We start from the raw sequence: 27,647 nt of genomic DNA on the forward strand, positions 1-27,647 counted from the left end.
GAAATGAAAAAACTATATTTTTTTAACTTTACATACGGTCAGCAGAGCAGCACAGCATCATCATAAAACTGGTGGGACGGTGACCAGGAACAATATTTTTTTTTTTCTTTACGGTTATTCTTTTTTTACTGTGACCAGAGCAGTGCAATATTACCACGTGACACTATACTAATTTAGGGAGGTGATCAGGATTTTTTTTCTTTTATACATCGATTGCTTATAACTGCAATAATCACTGTTCTAAAGTAATTTTTTTTTTTAGAATAGCATCCATTCATCCAGTGTGTACAGCAGTGATTGGCCACAACCATCACATAGTACAGATGCAGTGTGATTGGCCCTGCCTGTACCATGGGACCAATCACAGAGATCAACACAACAGTACACCATGAGCGGCTATGAATGAAAGCCAATCATTGCGCACAACTGTCATGTGATCTGTTGCAGTGATCACGTGGTACGGGCAGTGGCCGGGTACACAAATATGTCATCCACTGTCTGGTGGAAACAGTGGGTGACAGATCATGTTGCATCGTGGTGTGATCCTGGGAGGACATCATAGGACATCCACCCAAGATAGTAGTGCTCCCACTAGGCCTTCATTCAATTATAGGCTGGGCGGGAAGAGATTAATGCATGTAAATAAGGCAGCTTCAACCACAGAACACATATAATCCCGCAGATATAGAATGGTTTTTCTATCCATTTAAGGAGATTTAAAAAGAGTACATAATGTATATTTGTATCAGAATTGAAAGTTCATGCTTTTCCCACTATATGTCGGCATTTCAAGTAGAGCAAGCTAAATTCCCATGAAAGACAGATAATGATATGGAATAGTCTAGCATTCATGTCAGGAAGGGGGAAATGTTCAGGCTTTAGGAATTTTTCCGAGTCAACAGCATGTCAATGTAAAAAGAGTAATACTGTGCTCACCAAGTCATCACAGGCGATGCTATAGCAAAAGTACCTTATTTATCTTGAGTTTCTGTTGAGCCTCTGTCACCATTTCTTGACTGAACCCTTCAAGAAGTTTTTCAGGAGAAAAACACGGCAGATTCTGGCAAAGCTTTGCAAGAACAAAGTCTCGGAGCCTGACAAAGTTTTCTGATGGATCTTCAGCTGGACAAAAGAAAAAAGAAAAGAAAAACATAATACTTATTTCTTCTTTTTACTTCCAAAACCTTCTCATCTCTCTGTCTTCTGCATACAAATAACTAAGCAATCAGGAATAAGGCTTGAATTTTGCAATCATTATTGGTACAGCCTTAAAGAGTAACTCAATTTTTATTGAGAAAAAAAAAAGCAATTCACTCTGGGTGATCAACGTACATTGCATAGATTTTAAAGTGCAACAAAAATAATTTATTTTTTATTTTTGGATAGATTGGAGAGGGATTAGAACAACTGTCAGTTATTGCGGTCTGTTCCCCTATTAGGGAGATACATCCTCTCTTATCCTGTTTACCATTATTATTGAAAATAAAAAAAAATCACAAATTTTGGGTTGACATCAAAACACGAACACTGGGGAAATCTTCCAATGGGGACACTAGTTCTGGGGACACGCCGGGATTCCCTTACTTTGGAGGGATTTCCTTTCACTTCTTGTTTTGGCTATGGGACAGGAAGCCAGGGGAAATCTCCCCAATAGGACACAAATCGCAAAACTTATTACATTCAAAATGAAAAAAATAAATAAAAGCTTTTGGCTTTAGTTACACTTTAAAGCCGAACTACACTTTCTCGATCAACATTAACTATTTGTAATCCTTATGCTGCTAGCATTAGTTATTACAGAAGATATGAAAGCATATCATAGTTGCTGGTTTTTAACCTTTTATTTTTACATTTCTTCAGTTGCTTCCGGGTCTTCAGGCCTAGGCAAATGTCATACATCATACAATAAAAATGAATTTAATAGTGTTTTTGGTTGGTGGTGCTTCGATACAGTGTAGTTCTACTTTAACAAAATTTGTTACAGATTCCAAGCCGTTTCTGTCCAGAAGAAAGAGAGAGTTGTTCCACTTTGTCTCTTTGTAGAAAGATTCTTAATAGGAGTGACTTTTTCATCATCAGCTGATGCACTTGCAGTGTTCTGAGTAAAGCTGCAGGGTCTGCTTTTCATTAGAATTAACTCTTTGGGGATATCTCACCAAATATGATTTTTTTTTTATTGTTGCAAAGGATGCCCAAAATCTAGCTTGTATCTTAGTGCAGACTTCTGGCAGAAATTTGTGAGCCAATCATACAAGCAGAAAATTACTTTTCTGGGGAGGTTCTGTCAACTGTGTACATAAAGCCTCCAGGTTGTCGTATTGCACTGAATTTTACAGAAAATTACAGTGCTTTAGATTGAAAAGAAAAGGTAATTTTTAATAACATTCTATTACAATATGACTTGTGTAGCAACTGTATGTGCAGTAATTTTTTTATTTGCCAATATTTTCCCCATGAAAGTGGAGACCTCTTAAGTGTATCCTGTGTAAAATATACACTGTGTGTGTATGTAAGTGTGATTAGGTTCTGCAGGCATATAATCCAGCGCACGTTTGAACAATTATGGCAAACGGGTGTTAATGACCAACTAGATAACAAGTGGGATAAAATACAATAACTGAATCAACAGATTCAGCTGTGCAGGAGGAATGATATTGGGTGGGGAAATCCATGCTTAACTGCACAGACAGTGATTACCTGCAGTGATCACTGCTGGATGCACACAAAGTATGTCCAACACGATCACAGCAGGTAATCTCTGGCTGTGCGGACAAGCCCTGAATACCAGTGGCTGCCGGCGACCTGTCATTGTAGTGAAAGGGGCCATCGGCTGCACCTAGCTGCTGAGAGCTGGAACAGGAATCTGCGATTCCAGGCACTACTATTCACACGAGCACCAATCTCCAGTGTGAACATAGCCCAAGTAAGCGGAGGTCACAGTAGACAGGTAAATATAAATAATATCTTACACAGTGCGAAGACTGAGCACAGCAACAAGACAGAGTGGTCCTATTGCTTTATCAACATATCTTACAGGAAGACATTTCAAGCAAAATTGGCGATTTCAGATGCATAGTCCAAGCTCTTCTGTAGATGCATAAAAAACAGGCAAAGCCGATGACCAAATGTGCAGTGGTCAGCCAAAAAACTTTGTGTCTCAGATGAAAGATAAATCAGTTTGTAATTGTAAGGGATCCTGTAGCACAGTGGTTCTCAACCTGGGGGTCGAATGAGGATTTGCCAGGGGTCACGGAATCCTGGGCTGTTCCTGAAGCCCGCACTGCTCCTCCAACCTTTTTGCAGCTGCCCACCTGGGCTGTTCCTGGAACCCACGGCCGTCAACTAAGTCTCTTCGCAGCCGCCCATTCAGTTCACGGCATGGCTGGGGGGCAGAGACTAGAGGTCAGCTGACTGGTGAGGAATGTGAAGTGGGAGGGGCTGGAGAAGACCCTATCTCCTGATTTCGGCATAGGTGTCACTGCTACGAGACACCACAAAGTCGGAGACTGAGTAACATTACCTGTGATTATAGTTGCCATTAAATCTCCACTACAGTTCTCAGATCAGCAGATGACCTTGATCAAGAGCATCCAAGTTGGCTGAACAGAACTCCCTCCAGCACTGCCACTCATCCCATTCCACCCACCTTCCCACCAAGGAGTAAGAGAAGAAATAAAAATAGAGAATACATTTAAGGGAGAGGAAAAGAGGGGGAGGAACAAAGAAAAAGGAAGAGAAAGAACAAGAAAAATGGAGAGGGATGGAAAAAAAGAAAAGAAATTAGGATAGAGACATAAAAGGGAAAGAAAGAAGATCAAAGAGAAAGAGTTCTACATCCCAAAATGTACCATAAGGGATTTTAATACTGTACAAGTGGAAGGGACTCAGGGAGCGCTAAATTGTCCATGGGTTTGGGGGCACAAATTACTTGTCTTGCCTTAGGTGCTGACAACCTACGCTACGAACATTTTTACTGCTGGGGGTCCCCACAACTTGGGTAATTTTATCAAGGGGTCACAGCACAAGAAGGTTGAGAACTACTGCTGTAGCACAATCATCTCAGTCTTGGCAGAAACCATTGGAACCCTGGTACACCCACTAAAAGTCGAGAGAAGTCTTCTGACATGGAAGCAAGGCCAGGGGGCTTTTGCTATACACAAAGCACAAGAACAGAGAAATGGTTGCAGGTGGTCTGGACTGAGGAGTGAAAATTTTAATATTTGTAACAAAAGGCAATTTGTTCACTACAGGCCTGAAAAGCGGTACAAGGTGGAACATCTAATGGCAACAGTGAAGCATGGTGGAGGCTTCTTGCAGGTTTGAGGCTCCGTCTCTACACGTAGAACTTGATTGGAATTATTAGTTTCCTCAGTTCTACAAAGTACAGGCATATTTAGTCCTGGAAGAAACCTCAATGAGTCAGATTACTGAAGAGACAAAAGCAACTGAAACTGCCTAAATCCAACTTTGTTTAGTTCTTAGAGAACTAAAGTTTACTGCGTGCAAGTGTATTTTTGAGGACTGAGGTTTTATTTCAAAAAAATGGTTTACTTGTTTTCCAAAGAAGATACAGTGAGTATTGGCAAAAGACATGGGTACACATTGTTGCAAACAAAAAAATGGCATGAGGGATACCCAACACCAACATACAAAGACAAGTAGAGAACCGATGAGGCGCTGAAGGCAAAATGTAGACATTTCAAACTGATTTGAGTTTTTTTTTTCTGTACTTTGTAGGTTTTTAAATAAAAAACTCTCTCAAAAAAATCAAAGAAAACAAAAGTACTTGTAGACAATGGCCCTAGCAGGAACTGAAAGCAGTACCGTTTTTCAAGAAAGTGTTATATAAGCTGATACACACTCTTCCACATATGGCATCAATCCTAGGGATGTTATGTGTAACAGCTTTCTTATAGTTCACCATTAGGCACACATTGGCCATTAAATGACAAACAGAGCAACAATTTCAACCGCTTTCTCAAAAGTAAAAAAAAAAAAGAGGGGTTAAAAGTGAGACTTTAAATGGGGGAACACATGAAACATTTAGGCTGTCCAGCTGCACCATTTGGTTATAATATATACCACACTTGGACCTAGGCATCACATAGCAACACACGCTAGTTCATTTGGACATTGGATTCAGTATGTTTTCTGTGTATTCACATTTCCTATTCTAATCTCTGCTTCTTTTTGGGCAAGTTAATGTTTTATGTAACTACCAAGCAGTAAATACATTCTGAACCTCCTGCCAGTCAGCACATTTCAGTGGACAGTAACAGAAGTGGTAAGCCCACATACCAGGGGTCTCCAAACTTCTAAACAAAGGGTCATTTAATTGTCCTTCAGACATTGGGGGGGGGGGGGGGGGGTCGGACTGTAGCCAGCGGGAGTGGAAATTTTCCTGACATCAGCGGGAGTAAACATCACCACATTTGGTATTTAGGGGGATGAATAGTGTCCCATCTCTGGTATTGGGAGGAAGAGTGCCCTGTTGTGCCAGTTGGCAGAATAGTGTCTTGTATCAGTGGGTGAAATTGGAACATCTGGCCACTGGGCCACAGTTTGGAGAACACGGTTATATACTGTATTATATAGTGGTCAGCTAAAAATGTATGTAAAGATTTATTGCTGCACAACATTCATTATATAATTTATTGATAGCTCTGCTGGTCCTTTTTATATTATCTTCTTTTAATGTGCTCAATTTGCACCCTTTATTGTCTAATTGATATCTTAAGCTCTTCTTTCCCTTTTGTGCTCCTAGCACAGAGATACACTATACAGGAATTAAAAAAAACACAAAAAAAAAAAACATGTGATAACTAACATTTTACAGTGCTACAGCTCAAATAGGATGTGATTGCTTGTTATGTGGCAGTTTCTGAACAGTATATACATGGTTCAATCAAAAGTGCTGCATGGCAGAATGATAAAAAAAAAATAAGTTACTAAGGGCCAGCTTACACCATAGAAACACCTAAATAAGGTTGTGTGTTCCAGTGCCATTTTGGTGCATTTAGGCTTGTTCCAGTGCATTTTACAGTGTTCTAGTACAGCCCAGGAAAGATGCTGTATGATAGGTTTTTCTGGAATTGGAAAGCACTGACTGCATGTGGTGTGAACTGGCCCTAAAACATATTTTGGCCTCATGCACACATAGCATTCATTTAACTCTCCTAGAAGCCAGCAGCATTTTTGCAGAAAAAATGCCTGATGCTTGTAAAAGTATTTTACATGCTTTTAGGAGCTTTTACAAGCGTCAAGCTCTTGGGAGTTAATTCATTCCATAGGCCAGAATAAAACAATTTATCCTGGCCGTTGAAATGAATGCTCAAGCTCTAAACACACCTAGCGTTTGGCAGCTTTTAGTAGAGTCAAGCGTTTTCTCTGCACAAACTGTATCTCCAGGACACACTAGCGGTGTTTTTTTCCCCCGCCTCTAAATGCTGCTAAAAAGCCTGTGTGTGCATGGACACATAGGCCAACATGCAGGGGAGATTGGAGGTAAGAATAAAACAGAAGCCAGACGCCCCTAGAAGCAGCTGGGAAAACATCCAGTGTACATGAGGCCTTAGGCTGAAAAACACACACCCCCTCCCTAACTTAAAATGCACGTTACCCCAACATTTCATATTTCCCATAGGTGTCTGTGTGTACATGCAATAAAACGTATCTTGCTCTCTTTGCATTGCTTCCTTTGTATGGTCAGTTTGCTTCTTGGCACTTTATTTTGGAGCACAGCCAGCCTGTACTCTAAGGCCCCTTTCAGACAGGCGGATAGAATGGTGCTTTTAGCTGCGGATTTTCTATTTTTCTACCGCAGCTAAAAGCACACAATGTTTTCCTATGGCCCCATTCACACACAGCGTTTACGTGCGATTTCGTTACATGCGGTTTGGTGCGAATAGAAAAAATAGAATTGAATGCGTCCAGGTGCGATGTAGCGCAGCTATATGCACATAACCGCAGGTAATCGCAATCTTTTTTGTCAACTGCGGATAGCAGCGTTGGGGAAAAAAAAAAAAAAAAAAAAAGAAGAAGAACAGGAAGCACATCATAATCCCAAAAAATAAAAGGGGTTGCTATGGAAATGAATACCGCAGCTTAACGCGGCCGCAATTAAACGCACGTAAACGCATGTAATCGCAATGTGCAAATGCAGCTAATCGCAGTGCCTGGAGCCCTGAATTTCACAAAACATTGGTAGTGCTTTTTACTTCGACAAAACAGCCGTCCGTCTGAAAGGGGCCTAATGGTCAGATTTTTGCCGACACATCCCCTGCACAGCTCTTCACTGAAAAGATGAAAAAACTGTGTACAGCAGAATATATTTATTATATAGTACACACACACACAAACATGTTGCCTTGTATATATCCATTTTAAACGGAATGGATCATTTTAACAAGATAATAGTTTACATATATTTTAATTGTGACAGTTTTTTCATGCACAGTGCATCTCACAGCAGCTTTTAGACCTGCCAACAAAGCTTGAGAAATACTACACATATGGAATCCTATATAAGAAATACAATTTCCAAAGCCTGTGGTATTTTAGAAGATATAAACCTAAAAGGAAATGTGTAAGCGCGTGAAGAAGCAGCAATCTTCAGAAAGGAAAGGTGGAGTTTCACTTTAATAAGATAAAAAGCAAAATTAAACACTTGCATATTTTCCCTTTCATATGTTAATTATACTTTGCCAACTCTGCCTTGTTTAATGAAAAGATCAATACAAATAGACAAACGGTCATTTTGAGGTGGATGGGTAGACAGAGACATTTACACATTATATTATTTTACTGTGTAAAGGGCTTTCTAATCTCAAGAATCGACACAGCTGCCTGGGAAAAGCAGCCTGGCTACCATTATCCATAGTCATTAGCCACTCCATTGTACTGTAAGCACATAAATACCCAGCATTTCAAAGAGAAGGAAACAAAAAGATTTAATTGTTCAGAAAAGCCTGTACCCTTTTACTGCCAAATCACTCAGCCAATGCTGGCATCCTTAACCCCATGGAACATCAACAGGTCAATGACAATTTCAGACCCTTAAACATTTACAATAATAAAAAAAAAAACTGTAGAATGTGTAGAAATTAATCAGGTCTTTTACCAAGCAACCATTTTTTTTATTTTTTTTCCAAATAAAGCTCTCACCAACACAGATTGGGCAACTCACTGAGGGACACAAAGTATTTTACATTCAGGATGTACTGCCACCCACAGGAGGACTGGACACTGGCAAACTAAAACCCTGTAGGCCAGCTTAGGAAACCCATATCATTATCTACTTGCCTCTGTTTTGTAGTAAAGCTCAAGCCTCCATTCACACCAACTTACTAAAAAAGAAAAATAATAAAATAACGCAGGGAATAGATTTTTGTAGTAGTGTTTTAGAGTAAAGTTAGCGTTTTTACAGAAAAAGGAAAAAAAAAAAAGCTCAAGAACGCTATTAGTAGCATTTAGGAGTGTTTCTGCTGGGGGAAAAAAACGCTCTAAGAAACTATAGAAAAATTTTTTTTTTCTGCTCCTAGACGCTGAAGCTCAAAAAACACCAATAGCCTAAAAAAGTGTGCATGGACACATAGGATAACATTATTTAGCTTCTAAGCACAGAAAAAACTAACAGCTTCTAGGAGCTTAAAAAACCCTAGTGTGCATGAAGCCTTAAAGTGGAGGTTCACCCGGAAATACCACTTTTTACCCTTAGATTGATGCTCATTTTGTCTAGGGGAATCGGGTAGTTGTTTTAAAATCGAAACTGTACTTACCGTTTTAAAGAGCGATCTTCTCCGCCGCTTCCGGGTATAGGCTGCGGGACTGGGAGTTCCTTCTTGATTGACAGGATTCCGACGGTCGCATCTATCGCGTCGCGATTTTCCGAAAGTAGCCGAACGTCGGTGCGCAGGCCCTGTATAGAGCCGCACCGACGTTCGGCTTCTTTCGGCTACTCGTGACGCGATGGATGCGACCGCCGGAAGCCTGTCGGAAGACTGTCAATCAAGAAGGAACGCCCAGTCCCGAAGACCCATACCCGGAAGCGGCAGCGAAGATCGCTCTCCACAACGGTAAGTACTGCTCGGATTTTAAAACAACTAGCCGATTCCCCTAGACAAAATGAGCATCCATCTAAGGGTAAAAAATTTTTTATGGGTGAACTCCCGCTTTAACAAGAACATGATCATACAAAGTGTTGGGTCTTGTCTCCCTCAATGGACTCCAAGAAATGGTTTGAAAAGGATTGTGTATTACAATCCTATTGGTCATCCAAAAGTCATTCAAAAGCAATCCAACCGATTGGTAGGCAACACGGCAAATGCATGCCAACAGGCTCAAGAAAACAGAGAACAGAGAACTGGGGACTATTCACAGGTTAAAAAAAAAACTTCTTAAGAACCTCATTTCAAAAGGCTGGCATCAAACGAAGATGATAGTCTGAATCAAAAACACACACACACACACACACACACCTGTGAAGCCTTGGTAAACTCCATGCCCAAGAAGGTTAAGGCATCCAGGGAAAAGCTGCCCACATAGAACATCCTCAGCAACGTCGGCTCTCCCTGCTGTCAGTCTGCAATCGTGACCGGAAAGGACTACCATGCAGTAGAGGAGGATCAGAGAGGAAGCTGCGCATGGGACGTACATGGACATTCCAACAGGACAATGATCCAAAACACAAGGACAAGTCGATCCGTCATTGATTACAGCAGAATAAAGTGAAGGTTCTGGAGTGGTCATCTCAGTCTCCTGACCTCAATATCATTGAGCCACTCTGGGGAGATCGCAAACATGCAGTTCATACAAGACAGCCCAAGAATTTACAGCAACAGGAACTGGAGGCCAAGAGGAAAGGGCAGCTTTACCATCTGAGAAGATAAAGAGCCTCATCCACAAATACCACAAAAGACGTTAAGCTATCATTGAGGTTAAAGGGGGCAATACACGGTATTAAGAGATGGGGTATGTAATCTTCTGACTGGGGTCATTTGGGTAGTTTCTGTTGTCATTATGATTTAAAGAGAGTAAACACAGTTGATAATAAATGGCTTCAGCCAAACACTAACCATGAGTGAAAGAAAAGCTTGATTTATCATTCATATTCTCTGAAAAATGGGCAAGAAATCCTAAATTCTGCCAGGGTATGTAAACTTATGAGCACAACTGTACATATATACACACACTCACCGGCCACTTTATTAGGTACACATCAGGTAGGTTCCAATGCTGTTTATTAAATCACCAAGGTGACGCGAGGGGACACCAACACACAATCTTGTAAACGCGTCTACAAGATTGTGTGTTGGTGTCACACCTTGGTAAACAGCATTTGGAACCTACCTGATATGCAGCCATTTCTTCTTTATCTTGACAATACCCACTGATATGGGCTGGGGCTAGCACTTGTTTGGAGGTTCCATCAGGCACACCCATCTCAACTGGAGCAGCGAGTTGTTTTCATCTTTATTCCCTTTAGTAGGTACATCTGTTCAATTGCTTGATAACAAATTGCTGATCAACCAATCACATGGCAGCAATTCAATGCGTTTAGGCATCTAGACGCAGTGAAGACAACTTGCTGAAGTTCAAACCCAGCATCAGAATGAGAAAAAAAAGGGGGGGGGGTGGGATTTAAGTGACTTTGAATATGGCATGGTTGTTGGTGCCAGACGGGCTGGTCAGAGCATTTCAAAACCTGCTAATTTACTAGGATTTTCACTCACCACCATCTCTCGGGTTTACAGAAAATGGCCCAAAAAAGTGAAAATATCCAGTGAGCGGCAGTTGTGTGGACAAAAATGATGTCAGAGGAAAATGAAAAAGCAACAGTAAAATGGAAAGGCAACAGTAACTCAAATAAACACTCGATACAACCAAGGTATGCAGAATATCATCTCTGAACACACAACACATCCAGGTGTCACTCCTGTCAGCTAAGAACAGGAAACTGAATGTAAAAATCCCTTGCGATAGAAATAAACAGTGACAGGTCCTCTTTATGGAGAGATCTGGCATCAATAAGACCCCAAATCTCCTCTCTATAGTGTAAAGCATTAGATTAAAAAAAAAAAAAAAAAAAAATGCGATTTCTTTGTCTTAGGTTTCATTTCAAGATGCAACAAATCATTTCATACTGGACTCTTCTACCATGAAGCCATGCTAATGTCATAAATGCAGTATGCCGTCCACCTAAGGAATTATGAACAGTTCCAAATGCCAATCAATATTGGCACAAAACCTTCAGGCTTCTGCTAGAAAGCTGAACATTAAGAGGAACTTCATCTTTCAGCATAACGATACATCCAAATCAACAAAGGAATGGCTTCACCAGAAGATTCAAGTTTTGGAATGGCCCAGCCAGAGCCCAGACCTGAATTAGATTAAAAATCTGTGGGGTGATCTGAAGAGGGCTGTGCACAGGAGATGTCCTTGCAATCTGACAGATTTGGAGTGTTTTTGCAAAGTGGGCAGATATTGCCAAGATGTGCCATGCTGATAGACTCAAATCCAAAAAGACTGAGTGCTGTAATAACATCAAAAGATGCTTCAACAAAGTATTATTTTAAGGGTGTACACACTTATGCGACCATGTTATTTTTCGTTTTACTTCCCTTCACCTAAAATATTTCACTGAGTTGTACAGTTTATAGGTCACATTAAAGAAGGAAGTAGTTCTGAAATAATTTATCTTTTGTCAAATTTTTTGACATCACAGAAACCTGATATATATAGATATAGATATATATATATAGATATATATATATAGATATATATATATAGATATATATATATATATATATATATATATATATATATATAAAAATCCCACCAAGCTGCTCACAACATACAGCAATAGGCCATCATAGCAAATTTCTGCAATACTCAGGATGTAAGACCTACAACATCTGGTGAACACATTTAACCCAAGAGAAAGAAAAAAATATCACATCGAACATATCCGGTGCAGGACATACTGTTGACATGCCTAACATTCTTTTAGAACACATATGTGCATTTCCTTGTCAACCAAATGATCAGAACATTGCACACCCCATACAAATTCCACACAAAAGTTTATCACATTTGTCAGTTCTATTATAATCTATTGTGTGTGTGTGTGTAGGACTGCCCATGCACATAAAAGTGCATGTGTGCATGTATCTAGCTCTATTCCACTTCTGCCTAGTAGTGTGCAACTAATGGAAAGTAAACAGAAGAGAAATTCAAATTAATATTTGGTGTGACCACCCTTTGCCACAAAACGGCATCAATTCTTCTAGGTAAACTTGCATACCGTTTTTGAAGGAACTCAGCAGGTAGGTTATTCCAAACATCTCATAAAACTAACCAAAGATCTGTGGATGTAGGCTGCCTAAAATCCTTCTGTCTCTTCATGTACTACTTTCCTAGACACTCCATGATGTTGGGATCAGGGCTCTGTATAGAAGCCAAACCATCACTTCCAGGGCTCCTTGTTGTTCTTTATGCTGAAGAAGTATCTGCCTGTATTGCTCAGCATTGAGAACACCACTGATACTGACCAAATCTCCAACACATTTTTTTTAGAAATACAGCCTTAAACTTGCAAGGAACCCCCAACATACTTTACTGTTGCCCTCAGACATTTATTGTACATTAGACTCATCAGTCCAGAGAACTTGCTGCCATTTTTCAATGCTGAGAAATACAGGCAGATACTTATCCATGATGCCATACCACCGGAGAGAGGCTTCTGATTGGCCTCAAATTTATTCTGTAGCAGGACAACGACCCCCAAACATACAGCCAATGTCATTAAGAACAAGGAGCCCTGGAAGTGATGGTTAGGCCATGACAGAGCCCTAATCTCAATATTATCGAGTCTGTCTGGGATTTCATGAAGAGACAGAAAGATATAAGGGAGGCTAAAGCCACAAAAGATATGTGGTTAGTTCTCCAAGATGTTTGGAACAACGTACCCACCAAGTTACTTCAAAAACCTAGAATAAAGGATTCTGGTTTGAAGCCAAAGGGTGGTCACACCAAATAATCATTTGATTGAGTTTTTTCTTCTGTTTGCTCACTTTGCATTTTATAAATTGAAAAAATAAAAGAATTCAAACCTCCCTAAAACTTTTTCATGGATATATAGAGATTGTATGTATATATATATTATACACACACACATATTATATATATATATATATATATATATATATATACACACACATATATACACACATACACACACAGTTTACCCTTCATTTTCAGAGTAAAAAAGTGAGCGTTATACGCCAATACAGTATATACGTATATACACACACACACTATACAGTGTGTGAGCATGTATGAGATCTCTCATATATATATATATATATATATATATATATATATATATATATATATATATATATATATATATATATATATATATATATATATATATATATAATTTTGTGTTTTAATATGTGGAGTTGGATTTCCCAAGCCATACAAAGTAACTCACAATTACCAGCAATGCCAAACATTTTTTTAGGGCGATTTATATATATATACACACACACACACACACACACTTCTTGTTAAATCCATATATAAAAACTACAGAGGTCTGTAGCCTTTCAATGCATCCCCTTTGGGCAGAGAAAATATGCAATAAACACTTAAGTAGCACTTAAAATGTGCATAAAAATAGCTCATGCATGTTAATCGTTTCAAAAAATTCTACCTCTTCAACAAAGCCCAGGCAGATTTTGTAAGTGCTCTTTCCCTCCCTACATTTACAGCTGACGGGCCAAGATGCAGGAAATGTGGGTACTGCCCATTCTGAAAAGTATAGGGGGGCATACAGCCACAAAGAGACATTCAGACAGATCTCTTCACAAAAGGGAAGGATTTGTGCAGCCTGCACTGATTATACAGGGGACATGCAGGTGTTTGAAAAAACAACATTTTCCACACATTCACCTTTCATGGAGAAAAATAAAATAAAAAATACTCACATATACAGTATTCAGCACACGTTTAATAATTTTACCTCTATCCTTCACAGTTTTAACTACAAATTATAAGTGAAAACTACTACAGATTTATATTATATACTGTGCTTAGTAGCACTCACAAAATAACATAAAACATGTATAGTATGTTTGCATAATCATAATAAAGTAGATCTTGAACAAGAACTCTGGTGAACAGTGTTAGTTCTAAAATGGCCACATAACTTAATTTTAGAAAATAAAGAAATCACTTCTAATATTGCCATAGCTCGGACATCCACTCTGTCAAATGATGTTAAAGCGGTAGTAAACCCGCTGACTTAATTTTTTTTTACACCTGTAAGGGAAAATAATGAGCTATACTTACCTTAGATTGAGGCGTCGGTGTCCCTCCCGGTCCACGCCGAGGCAGCTGACATTTCACCTCGACGTGTCTTCCGGGTATCGGGGCTCCAGTGCTGTGAGGGGCTGGAGCCGCGATGTCGTCACTCCTGCACATGCGCACGGGAGACTTCTTTCCGTCAAGGTCCGGCAGCTGCCAGGCCTTAAGCCGAAAATCCCCTGTGCGCATGCACCGCTGCATTCAGCGGCTCATTGCGAGGGCAATATCTCTTAAACCGTAAAGGTTTAGGAGATTTTTTTTTACCTACAGGTAAGCCTTATTATAGGCTTACCTGTAGGTAAAAAAAAAAAAAAATGTATAAAAAAAAAAAAAAAAAAAAAAAACTTTAGAACCGCTTTAATGAAAGAGCAGGCAGAGACAAAAAATTTCAGTTTACCAGACATCGGGTTACATGTCAGCTGCTCTTTTATTACAAAGGAATGGAGCAAGTTATAATAAATTATTTCAACCAATTTGTAGAGAGAACCCTTTCCTCTACTATAGTATTTCATGAGAGAAATGAAGGCTGATGTTGCCGACCCCCTCATGAAATGTGCAAATGCGAGACATGGTATATGCGGAGCCAGTAAAAAGGTTGGAGTAAGATTAACCACCTAAGACCCGGACCAAAATTCAGCTAAAAGGACCTTGCCCCTTTTTGCGATTCGGCACTGCGTCGCTTTAACTGACAATTGCGCGGTCATGCAACGTGGCTCCCGCGCATTTTTTGCGCTTTAAACAAAAATAGAGCAACAATTTTGAAAAAAAATCTATATTTTTTACTTTTTGCTATAATAAATATCCCCCAAAAATATATAAAAAAATGTGTTTTCCTCAGTTTAGGCCGATACGTATTCTACATATTTTTGGTTAAAAAAAAAAAAAAAAAAAACGCAATAAGCGTTTATCGGTTGGTTTGCGCAAAATTTATAGCGTTTACAAAATAGGGGATAGTTTTATTGCATTTTTATTATTTTTTTTTTACTACTAATGGCGGCGATCAGCGATTTTTTTCGTGACTGCGACATTATGGCGGACACTTCGGACAATTTTGACACATTTTTGGGACCATTGTCATTTTCACAGCAAAAAATGCATTTAAAATGTAGTTTGGGAGTTAAGCACAGGGGGGGTGCTGAAGGAGTTATGTTTCACCTAGTGTGTGTGTTTACAACTGTAGGGGGGTGTGGCTGTAGGAGTGACGTCACCGATTGTGTCTCCCTAAAAAAAAAAAAGGGATGACACGATCGATGCAGCCGCCACAGTGAAGAACGGGGAAGCTGTGTTTACACGCGGCTCTCCACGTTTTTCAGCTCTGGGGACCAATCGCGGGACCCCAGCGGCGATCGGGTCCGCGAGCTTTGGACCGGGTGGCGGGCGCACGAGACCCACGGCTGGGTACATGTACAGGACGAACCGGTACGTACATGTGCCCAGCCGTGCCATTCTCCTGACGTATATGTGCAGGAGGCGGTCCTTAAGTGGTTAAAAAAAAAAATTGATCTTTTGCTTTAAAAAAATAAAAAGAATAGTTAACTTCCACCCTGGATTGGAAGTGACATTATGGCGTCCCTCCGGTCCTCCAAGGCCATAGAGGCGATCAAAGATGATCTAAGTCTGTTTTTCACCTCTGTGACCAGCTGACCGCACCACAGGATAATTTCTCGGGTTTGTCCTCCCACCGGCTCATGAGCCTCTCTAAATGCTTTCAATATATATAAAAAAAAAAAAGACAGCCATTGGCTGAGAAAAACAAAAACAAAAAAAACCCTCAGCCTAATCCCTGATAAACCAACTTGCAAACGGCAATGTGTAATATATATATATATATATATATATATATATATATATATATATATATATATATATATATATATATATATATATATATATATATATATATATATATATATATATATATATATATATATATATATATATATATATAATATGTGTGTGTGTGTGTGTGTGTGTGTGTGTGTCAGTGTACAGCTCCAGGTATCTCCACCATCACAAAAGTCTACCTTAAAATAAAGGGGGGGGGGATAAGCCAAGGCTTGGAAACCACACAGCATTGGCAATAGAAAAACATGTTTAATAAAGACTTTGTGAATTCAGTAACACAAAAAAACATCTGTTCTACAAAAAGAAGACCACCCCAGCTAAGTGGAGACTCCTCTCTGAACATCACTGCCATGAAACCACTGCAGGAGGCTCTCTTTTAGGTGGTAATTCAATAAATCTTGAAGGATGCATTACAAGCTCTGGCTAGATCACTTATGATAAACGACTGCTGCTAACTCAGCTCCCTGGCCTTAAAGCCACTACTTTATATGTGCAAATATACATATTGCATTTATTATTTTTGAACACATTTCAAAACACCGAAACAAAAAAGCATGCAAGAAACTGACAAACCACGTGCCAAAACAGTTTAAAACGATAATTCCTCACTGCAAAACAGTTAGAGAAAGTCATTCTGGAGGGCAGATTTGCTATGTCTACAGTAAAATATATGTTTACAAGCACAGGGTTATGGGGACAGATCTTATCTACGCAGAAAATAGGCAAATGCTGCTCTCACAAGTAACAGGCAAAAATGAGGCCCATCTGAAACGGAAAACATTACAAAACTTCAAAGTAAAGTGCCGTAATCGTATAATAAACTACAATGTAGTCTGGAAAACATTTTCTTATAACAGGCTTTCCTGATTAACATGACAGATACATTTCAGACAGGAGAATATTGGCGGCTTATCTTTCCGGATCTTTTCATGCTACTACATACACTGCCTGCTTGGCAAAAGAAGCCACTGCCTACAAGCTTGCTAAAGTCTGATCTTCTCTTCTACCGCACGGTGACACAAAAGTGAGTGTGGAGTTGTAGTTAGTGGAAAAAACATTAATACCCAATCATTTATCCCCAAAGAAAATACTACAAAAAAAAAAAAAGTTTGCCGACAGTTGTGGCATTTTTTTTTCTTTTGCTAAATGCCTCTTTTGTCCTAGTGGCACGAGTAAAGAACGAACACAAAGATAACGGCCCGATAGAGGTCTTGTTACCACTATTTTTGTTTTCTAGGGTCCAACTCTTGTGACCGGCCCATCTGTTAACATCCATTTCCCCAAGTTACAGTGTGTACAGCTTCAACCTCCATCATCCTCTCACTTTGTCTTCAACTCTTCCCAGGATGAAAGTCTTCGCCATTGAGGCCTGCATTCTTACTATGTGGCCAAAACATTTGAGCTTCAGTTTCAGTATCTGTTCATTCAGTGAACAACCTATCTGTTTGCTCCCGAGTAGCGACTGATAAATTCTCTTTTCAATCCAAGGAACTCTCCAGTGTCGATTTCCAGTGCTCAGCCTTCCAAAGGGAACCACATTTGCAGACAACCAATAAGGACAACGTGATATCCTGTTGACAATATAATACAGGCTGAGCACTACCTACTTCTAAATTGGGCACACAAAATAATCCACTGCTCCAAAAAAAAAAAAAAAAACACCTTTTCTGTGGTGTTTGTGGGAGGATCGGTAACTCATTGTTGGTGTCAGTGGGAGGAATATGGCCATATATCATTGGAAAGAACAGGGTCTTAAGGGCCACATAGAGGCAAGCAAAAGGCTGCATTTTGGAGACCATTGTATTAGACTTAGAACATGTTAATGGCTACTCTCCCCCCTCCATGATACAAGAAATAATGGCAGTCGACTGCACACAAAGTAAATATAAAGGGTTTAAACAGGGCTTTAAAGGATAAGGATCCAATACAGGCAAGCAGATACAACTTATAGGAAGAATCAACTAACTACCAAGGCGCTCCAAAGCACCGTGGTAGTTCGAGAAATGCAAGATGTCAGCCTCAAAAGGATGTTGGGGCTTGTAGTCAATTCACATACTGGGTGGCTTCTAATATGGAGAATCGGGGCTAGTATGGAGAATTGGCTAGCCTAGCGGCTGCAGCATTGAGCGCGTTACACCGTAAAAACTAGGGATGCACCGATATATCGGTGCCGATACATATCAGCCGAAAATAGCGTTTATGGGGGCATGCCGAAACAACTGAAAAAATGGCCGATAATAACCCACCTCAAGGGCCGGACTTAGTTACCGTCCGTACGGCTCACTTCCTGTTTCCCCTGCCCTTTGGCTCCGCCACTACCAGCGTTGGAGCCAGTCACTAGCGGGTGCAAGTCCGACCATCTGGCTGTCCATGTGTGTTCCCTCAGACTCAGTCAAGTCCACGTGTTCTGTGGGGGCTGGGCGCCATCCAACCCTGCGTGACTCCGAGCGTGACTCCGAGCAAGCTGCTCTTCACCCGCCAGCAGTTAAGGTAAGGTCTGTGACTATCACAGAAAACTACTTCTCTGGAAGCCCTGCATAGTCAGATACATGCCTTTATCACGAAAGCCTGTTGCTAATAGAAGTATTGGGCAGTCTGATCTGCATGTGTATGAGCAGCTTAACATTTGTTTTTTGTGTATACGGGCTCAGATATATTCTCTTGGAATGTTCACATACTTGTCTGTAATAATGATTTCTATCCTGCCTGATCAACATTACTTTCTAACTTGATGGGCACATGGTTATCTGTAGGAATCATCCTTTATGCAGTACTTACTAAACAAATGAATTCCAGTCACAGGCAATATAATAATGTTTTGGTGTATGTGTGGATTTCTCGATAACAATGTATTTTGGCTTTGTGGGCCATTTAAAGTGAATCTGACTTTACGTAAAAAATTGAATGTGAAAAAAAAAAAAAAAAAAAGAAAAGTAATTTTTGGTTTCGGACTGAATTTTTTTTTTATTTTGGTTCTGAAATTTCCATTTCGGTGCACCCCTAGTAAAAACAGTGGAACATGTAACCCGTTCCCAAAGGTGAACTTATCCTTTAAGTTTTGCGGTCAATCTGCACCTCCCATTGCTCAGCCTTTCAGTCCAACACTAGCTGAAAGGTTATTACATAGATCAGTCATTTAAGTTGCATAATTATTTGATAGTTTGTCCTGGTGTTACAAATGACTGGAAGAGGTCTTCTCCCCCACACTTTGCAGGGAACCATCTGCATTTCCAAGAATAACTTGGTAGTACTAACCTTGTCGTTTGTAACACCTATCGAAGATCCTAATGTGCCATACACATGATCGGATTTTCCGTTGGAAAAATCTTGGATGTTTTTTCCGACTGAATTCCGTTTAAGCTTGGCTTGCATACACACGGTCACACAAAAGTTCTCTGAACTTTCGACCGTCAAGAACGCAGTGATGTACAACACTATGACGAGGTGAGAAAATTAAGTTCAATGCTTCCAAGCATGCGCCGAATTGTTTCCGAGCATGCGTCGGAATTTTTAACATCGGAATTGCTACAGACAATCGGAATTTTTTTCCGTCTGAAAATTTGAGAACCTGCTCTCAATCTTTTGCTGGTGGAAATTCCGACAGTAAAAGTCCAATGGAGCTTACACACGGTTGGAATTTCCGATCAAAAGCTCACATCGGAATAAGTGGTGGGGATGAGGACTGGTTCTACATGCGCTTAAGAACAGCATGCGTTGCTGTTGCTATAAACATAAGAAATACTCAAGCAATATCACCTGTCTCCTTGTTGTGCAGTATATCCAATTTCAACAAACAATCTAGGCAGTATCATTTTGGGAAAAAATCTAATGAACTACAGAATCTTTAATGCAATGGAAACCTATGCATGCTTATTGCAATTTGTATTGCTGACCTTCCACAACTACAATATAAAAGGGCATCAGAATCAATTTCAGAAGTTACTCACAAAATACAAGAGACTCCTGATGTTTAAAAAGAAAATAGGTAAAGTACATGATGGAAATGAGTACCATTAGACCCTTCATATACTGTGCAAGAAACAGTGGCTTCAGAATTCTCTGTGTTCAAGAAACAAGTCCATTGTTCCCAAGTGAGCAGCCTCAATGTTCTCAGTGTTCTTCACTAAAGAAAGTTCAACCTCTTTCTAAAATAAGTCTTTACAACACTTCCATAGACCCTCTAATTACATTAAACTGTTCTATGGGCAGCAGCACTTACGTATAATAGAGTATTATTCCACAAAGCCTGCAAGGGGATACTGAGCAAGCTTTGGAAAGAGATAAAAAATAAACGAAAGGACCAGAGAACTGACAAACTTAAAATAGGCTAGCATCAAAGGTTTTGGTCATTTTAGTTAGGATTTAACCTGAAACAACTTCTTTTTATTTTAATTCAAACACCATAACACAACAAAAAACAAGTTATCAGCAGTTTGTCTAAACATCCAAGCTAAAAAATCCCCAATGATCTGGGTACACAGGTGGTTGTACTATGTGCCCATATTTATCTGTATCAGTGCAGCTGGAATAGGTTTCCCAACGGCTGCTTTCAAGGCCCATAAACACATACTATGGGGGTAATTTACTAAAGGCAAATCCACTTTGCACTGAAAGTGCACTTGGAAGTGTAGTCGCTGTAGAGCCGAGGGGGACATGCAAGGGTAAAAAAAAAAAAAAAAAACAGCATTTTAGCTTGCACATAATTGAATAAAATCAGCAGAGCTTCCCCTCATTTCAGATCTACCCCTCAGATTTACAGCGACTGCACTTCCAGTGCAATTTCAAGTGCACTTTTAGTGCAAAGTGGATTTGCCTTTAGTAAATAACCCCCTGTGTTCTGTGGTAACATGCATTTTACAGCAACCCATTGTACTTTTTGCAGTGCTATGCCTTTCTCTTGAATGGCACCTCAATGTAACTAACACACACACCTCAATACATGCTCATTTTAGTGCAATAAATGGGGCAGGTACATTTTTTGTTCAGTGAAGTGCAACTCCAGTTCATTCAAAATTAATAGGATGCCTAAAAGCAGCACACCCAGTCCATGTTAATGCAATGCATAGTATAATAGAGACCCTTAAAGGATAACTCCACTTTTGTGGGGGGGGGGGGGGGGATGGCATATAAAGAAAAAAAACACACATCTAATTGCAACACAAATCATATTGTAATTGAATGTTATTAAAAAATTAAAATTTCCTTTTCAATCTACAGTCACTGTATTTTCTGAATGCATTGCAATATGACTACCTGGAGTTGTTTTGTACACAGAGTGTGTACTGACCACCCCCCAGAAATATAATTCCCTGCTTGTGTGATTGGCTCACCAATTTTTCCAGAAGTCTGCCTAAGATACAAGTCAGATTTCAGGCATCCCCTGCACCAAAAATTTCATTTTTGGAGATACTTTCAATAGGAACACATCTAAATGGATGCAGTCCCAGCTGATTTCCTCATTAGTGCTCTGCAGCTACACACCTGACAGTTAATTATGAAACCACTCCCATTAGACCCACTCAGAATAACAAAAGGTAGGAATCTGCAACAAAGTTTGTTATAATCCTTGCAATGTACATAGCTCACCCAGAGGGGAATGTTTTTTTTAAGGTTCCACAACGTAGCAGTTTGCCCTGTAGGGTACATGGTTCTGTGAAACTGTGCCCAATGGAAGGATAGTAGGCGTGGCATATTCCAATACACACGGCTTCCATTGCATTCACCAAGACGTTCAAAGGTCTATGAATATACAGCCTCTGTGTTTTAACGAACCCCAAAAAAGGAGCAGATATGGCCCTGTAATCACAACCATAACATATCAGTATTCAACCAGTGGTTCAGGAGCAGGCTTCAGCTGCCTTAGCCTGGATACCAGTATTCTAGCCATGGAATAGAACGAGAGGTAACAACACCTATATGATTGGTGGTTCTCACAACCTTCTGCACATTTGCTCATCAATCCCTTAATGAGGGAAACACTGAACTTCATAAAATGCTGCATAATATGTCATACTATATAAATACTGCAAACAATGATCATTAATATGATGATATCAGGAATTAAATGTTAACTGCACATCAAGTGTCATTTTCATAGAAGACATCAGGCTTGCAAAACAGTGATCTATGACTGTCCAGCTAGAATGAACACCACTGTTGTATCTGCTTTGATATTTGGTTCAATAAGGGAAAAAAAATATGAAGACAAGTTCTGTGCAGCATTATGCCCTTCTTTTATTTAAAAACATTACGCTTACATTTATTTTATACAATAGGGTAGAGACTAGGTGTCTATTAACTGTAAAGAATTAGCAGAGAATGGGCACCACAAAGCAATAGCCAATACAAAATCAAAGTAGGACTCCAACTAAATACATGGTGAGAATAAAATTATGAAACACAGAATGTGTACTACTCACTGGGTCTGTTTACTGGGACAAAGCCAATGCTCACCACACAAAAAGTTCTGATGACACAAATCAACTGTCAATTGAGGATGCAGACGATAGAGAGGTGACAGGAAGCTGAATCACTAAACCTAGAACTATGCATGCCACTTGTTTTTGCTGTACAGCGTTGTAAATCACAAGCCTGTACCGAGTTACAAATGCTTTGGCAGGTAAACAGGAAATATATATTATATATGTATATACCGTATATGTATTACAACATTGTATTTAGCCGTTTGCCTGGAGTTTGAATTTATTTATTTTTTAATCAAAAGTCATACCTGAAATGAAGAAGGGGATGTCAAATAATAAAATGTAGTAAAATAAAAAAGAAAATTATAGGGACAGTACCTGTAACATCCAAAATATTGGGAGAAGTAACATAGTATCTATGAACGGTTTCTAGTAGTTGGGCGCCATGACCCTCACCCTGGAATGGAGGCAAAATCAGCATCTGGCTGCAAAGGTAAACAAAGAACGTGTATTTTCATCATGGGAACCCAAACATCCAGATTGTTATACAAAAAGTCAAAATTCTGTGAATGAAGAAGCTATAAAAAGTAATCGGTGGCCATTCATTTTAATTTAGTGATGCCAAGCTCAGACTGTATGTTACATGCATTAGCCTCAATATTTAGCCAAACCTGGGGCGATAAAAATACATAGGCAGACAAAGCTCTCCTTTTTGAAAATGCTAGCTCTTTGCTCATCTTCCACAATGGCTCCAATCATTTATGTGTCACTGAAATGTATTGGTGCTCAGGAAAACCTATAAGGGTTAGCCAATAATAATAATAATATTATTATTATGTGGCAGATGAAAACTTGTGTTTTATTTATATTTTTGTTATTAAATCCTTTGAGGTGTGCACAGTTGTGTTTTACAACAATATTATAGATTTGACAATACTAAAATCTTGTACAATACTTATTTCTCCACAATTTCAAGACATCTAAGATCTACTAAGGAACCCCTAGGTCCTTGACAGCCTGAGTTTAGAGGAAGTGGGCTTAGGCTCGATTCACACTAGTGCATGCGTTCCGGATGCAGAAATCACAGATTCCCAAACCCCCAACCACCCGCAGCCAAATGGACCCGCTCTTGCATTTTGAATGGCACCCCCACGCATCTCAGCATGCAGTGCGTTTGCGGGTGTGGAAACCATTTTTAATAAGGTGCATGCATTCAAATGAATGGGCTGCCATGCCCAAGAAAACGCATGGCCCAAACTAGTGTGAACCAAGCCCAAAATGAAGCTTGTCGTCATACAAACCAAAAGACAGATATTTATAGCTAGATTCAGGTAGCCGGGCGCATCTTTGAGGCGGCGTAGCGTATCGTATTTACGCTACGCCGCCGTAAGTCAGAGAGGCAAGTGCTGTATTCACAAAGCACTTGCCTCCTAAGTTACGGCGGCGTAGTGTAAATGGGGCCGGCGTAAGCGTGCCTAATTGAAATGAGGATGAGGGGGTGTGTTTTATGTAAATGATTGGTGACCCGACGTGATTGACGTTTTTTTTACGAACGGCGCATGCGCCGTCCGTGTACATATCCCAGTGTGCATTGCTCCAAAGTACGCCGCAAGGACGTATTGGTTTCGACGTGAACGTAACTTATGTCCAGCCCCATTCACGGATGACTTACGCAAACGACGTAAAAATTTCAAATTTTGACGTGGGAACGACGGCCATACTTAACATTGACTAGGCCAGCTATTTGTTCGACTAACTTTACGCCAGAAAAAGCCGTACGTAAACAACGTAAAAAAAATGCGCCGGGCGCACGTACGTTTCTGAATCGGCGTATCTAGTCATTTGCATATTCTACGCCGAACTCAACGGAAGCGCCACCTAGCGGCCAGCCTAAATATTGCACCCTAAGATACGCTGGCTTAGGAGACTTACGCCGCTCGTATCTTAGCCTAATTTAAGCGTATCTGGTTTCCAGAATACGCCTAAATTTAGGACGGCGTAGATTCAGAGTTACGCCGGTGTAAAGCTATCTGAATCCAGTTATTAGTGACAAAAAAGAAGTACTGTAAAGGACAGCTCTGGATTAAACTACTAAACCCAACATATATATATATATATATTACATATATATTACATATATACACACACACACACACACACACACACACACTCACACATATATATATATACATATACACATACATACACAAGAGTGAAAGAGTAGCCACTCAGGGAAAGGAAGTGTTATTCATAATATTAACAAGTAAAAATAATCTAAAAGCCGGAATATAGAAAATGAATGCAGCCACTACATCCAACGACTGGTATAATGCAATATATTTTTTTATGTTTGCATTTATATACAATTTAGTAGTATTGCAGCAAAAGTCAATTTTAAAATAACTGCATAATTATAGTATTGACAACTCAATAAAATATTTTGCTTTTTTTTTAATGCTTCTATGCATTTTCTGCCATTAATATATGGACATACCATGATGAAATTTCAAGTTCAAATTTTGATTTTTCGACCTACTAAAAAATGTTCATCCTGGTAACATTTTAGATTATACTGTACTACAGAAAGTCATCCAACGCTAAGTTTATCTAATTCCAACGAAAATATTATATATTTTTTTATTATTTAGATTTTAAGCCTTCCCAATAGCTTACAGCTCATAGCAATAAGGGGAGGGGGGGGGTAAAATCTTTATCCTTTTATGCATCTTTGTGTAAATTTGGCTTTGCACAAAAAGACACAATTATGGTTTAGCATTAACAAAGATCAGTCCAGCTTTAACTAAACAGAGTCAATCTTTACCCTTTTTCCCACTTGTCCCCTAAAGGGAAAAAAAAAAAACCTAAACACAATTATAGGTAAAATTGGGAACGCGAGTGAAACTCAATTGTGAAAAAAAAAAAAAAAAAAAGAGAAGAAAGAAGAGGCACGTGCATCGTTGGCAATTACCTTACACGTGGCCGGGTTTTGTCTGGGTACACATAGTAATTATAGACTGTCATGTAGCCTACAGTCGCAAAGAGTGTAGTCCCGTCCTTATTGTACTTCTCAAATCTGCAGATAAAACAGAAAGCCAAGCAGGTCAATTACAGGCAAGCTCCCATGCAGGGTCCATTTTCCTTTTCCATTCTCTGAGAGAGTTTCCAGTGTCAGCAAGCTACGCTGTGAGGGCCCAATGGGTACACCTGCTTTATTCTGAAATGTACAATTCACTTAATTGGTGAGCTCAACTTGGATAAATCAGCCCTCTTTGCATCACTTCAGTGCACTTGCCTATTGTGCACTTGAATGGGTGGCTAGTAAAAGGGAACACAGGCAAAGCTCATTTTACTCTTAAAGCCCACATTCAGAGCTCCCACAGACAACAGAGTTTAATTCAGCGCTATTCTGGAGGCCTCTGAAAACACAATGCAGGGGAACTGTGAGCCTTGTAAACAATAGTTTATCATGCCTGGGAAAAAATATCATTATACTGTTGCTGCATAATTGGTGTCTGCCAATTAAACCTCCAAGATTTGTTAAAGGAGAGTCGAATGTTGATTTGGAAAGCCACTTACACCAAAAAGTAGTCCCATCGCTCATCATCCACATCAATGTAGCTGGCTGTTTCAATGAACCACATCAAGAAAGTCTGGAGCCTTTCATGGTACTCTCTGAAGCCTGGACAGGTCATGTCAGCCTAGAGCAACATGCAAAGTAAGGGTCAGACATCAAATGTGGCGTGTGGCATCTCGAAAGTGATATATTAAAAGTAAAAACATTTATCATAGGTGTTTCCGAATGTAAAAAAAAAAAAGTTATGACATGATGGCATGTATATTGTATAGTACACCTTCTCCAGTGAAAGCACTTCAAACTCACTAGGAAACTCATCTCTATCCTTGCAAAGACAGGAATAGTACCATACACTAATAAAAAATGTTTTAAAATAAATAATGTGGTTGCATAAGTGTGCACACCCTTTTATAACTGGGGATGTAGCCGTGTTCAGAATTAAGCAATTACTGTACATTCAAACTTATGTTATATATGAGTCAGTACAGTTAAAGTGCCTCTGATTAACCCCCAAATAAAGTTCAGCTGTTCTGTCGGTAGTAGGTCTTTCCTGTCAATTTCTTGGTTGCATCCTACAACAAAAGTCATGGTCCTCCGAGAGCTTCCAAAGCATCAGAGGGATCTTATTATCTCATTCAGAAGGATACAAAATAATGTCCAAGGCATTAGATATACCATGGAACACAGTGAAGACAGTCATCAAGTGGAGAAAATATGGAACAGTGGACATTACCCAGAACTGGATATCACTCCAATATTGATAAAAAGACAAGAAAACTAGTCAGCGAGGCTGCCAAGAGGCCTACAGCAACATTAAAGGAGCTGCAGAAATATCTGGCAAGTACTGGCTGTGTGGTACATGTGACAACAATCTCCTATATTCTTCATATGTCTGGGCTATGGGGTAGAGTGGCAAGACGGCAGGCGAATGTAAAACCATCCAAGCCTAGCTAAAGTTTGCAAAAACACATATGAAGTCTCCCAAAACCATGTCGGAAAATGTGTTATGGTCTGATGAAACCAAGGTTAAACTTTTTATCCATAATTCCAAAAGATATGTTTGGCACAAAAACAACACTGCACATCACCAATAGAACACCATACCCACCGTGAAGCATGGTGGTGGCAGCATAATGCTTTGGGGCCGTTTTTCTTCAGGGGCCTTAGACGAGATAGAGGAAATTATGAACAGTTCCAAATACCAGTCAATATTGGCGCAAAACCAAGACTTCTGCTAGAAAGCTGAACACGAAGAGGAACTTCATCTTTCAGCATGAAAACGACCCAAAGCATACATCCAAATCAACAAAGGAATGGCTTTCCAAGAAGATTCAAGTTTTGAAATGGCCCAGGGAGAGCCCAGACCTGAATCAGATTGAAAATCTGTGGGGTGATCTAAAGAGGGCTGTGCACAAGGAGATGCCCTCGCAATCTGACAT

The 27,647-nt window shown here is 39.7% G+C and overlaps 1 protein-coding gene across 3 annotated transcripts in view; it reads right to left on the reverse strand.

The window, feature by feature from the left end:
• The window catches only part of HAT1 (histone acetyltransferase 1), a 75,466-nt gene that overhangs the window by 8,042 nt on the left and 39,777 nt on the right, over positions 1-27,647 (reverse strand). For all 3 annotated transcript variants that reach the window (XM_040357755.1, XM_040357754.1, XM_040357753.1), the window contains exons 6-9: positions 26,211-26,332; positions 25,603-25,707; positions 23,013-23,119; positions 971-1,122 (exon numbers count right to left, since the gene is read on the reverse strand). In XM_040357755.1, the coding sequence (XP_040213689.1) occupies positions 971-1,122; positions 23,013-23,119; positions 25,603-25,707; positions 26,211-26,332 (486 nt within the window). The remainder of the gene's footprint in view (positions 1-970; positions 1,123-23,012; positions 23,120-25,602; positions 25,708-26,210; positions 26,333-27,647) is intronic.

This window comes from Rana temporaria, chromosome 6 (assembly GCF_905171775.1).
Source record: "Rana temporaria chromosome 6, aRanTem1.1, whole genome shotgun sequence".
Classification (NCBI taxonomy): Eukaryota; Metazoa; Chordata; class Amphibia; order Anura; family Ranidae; genus Rana; species Rana temporaria.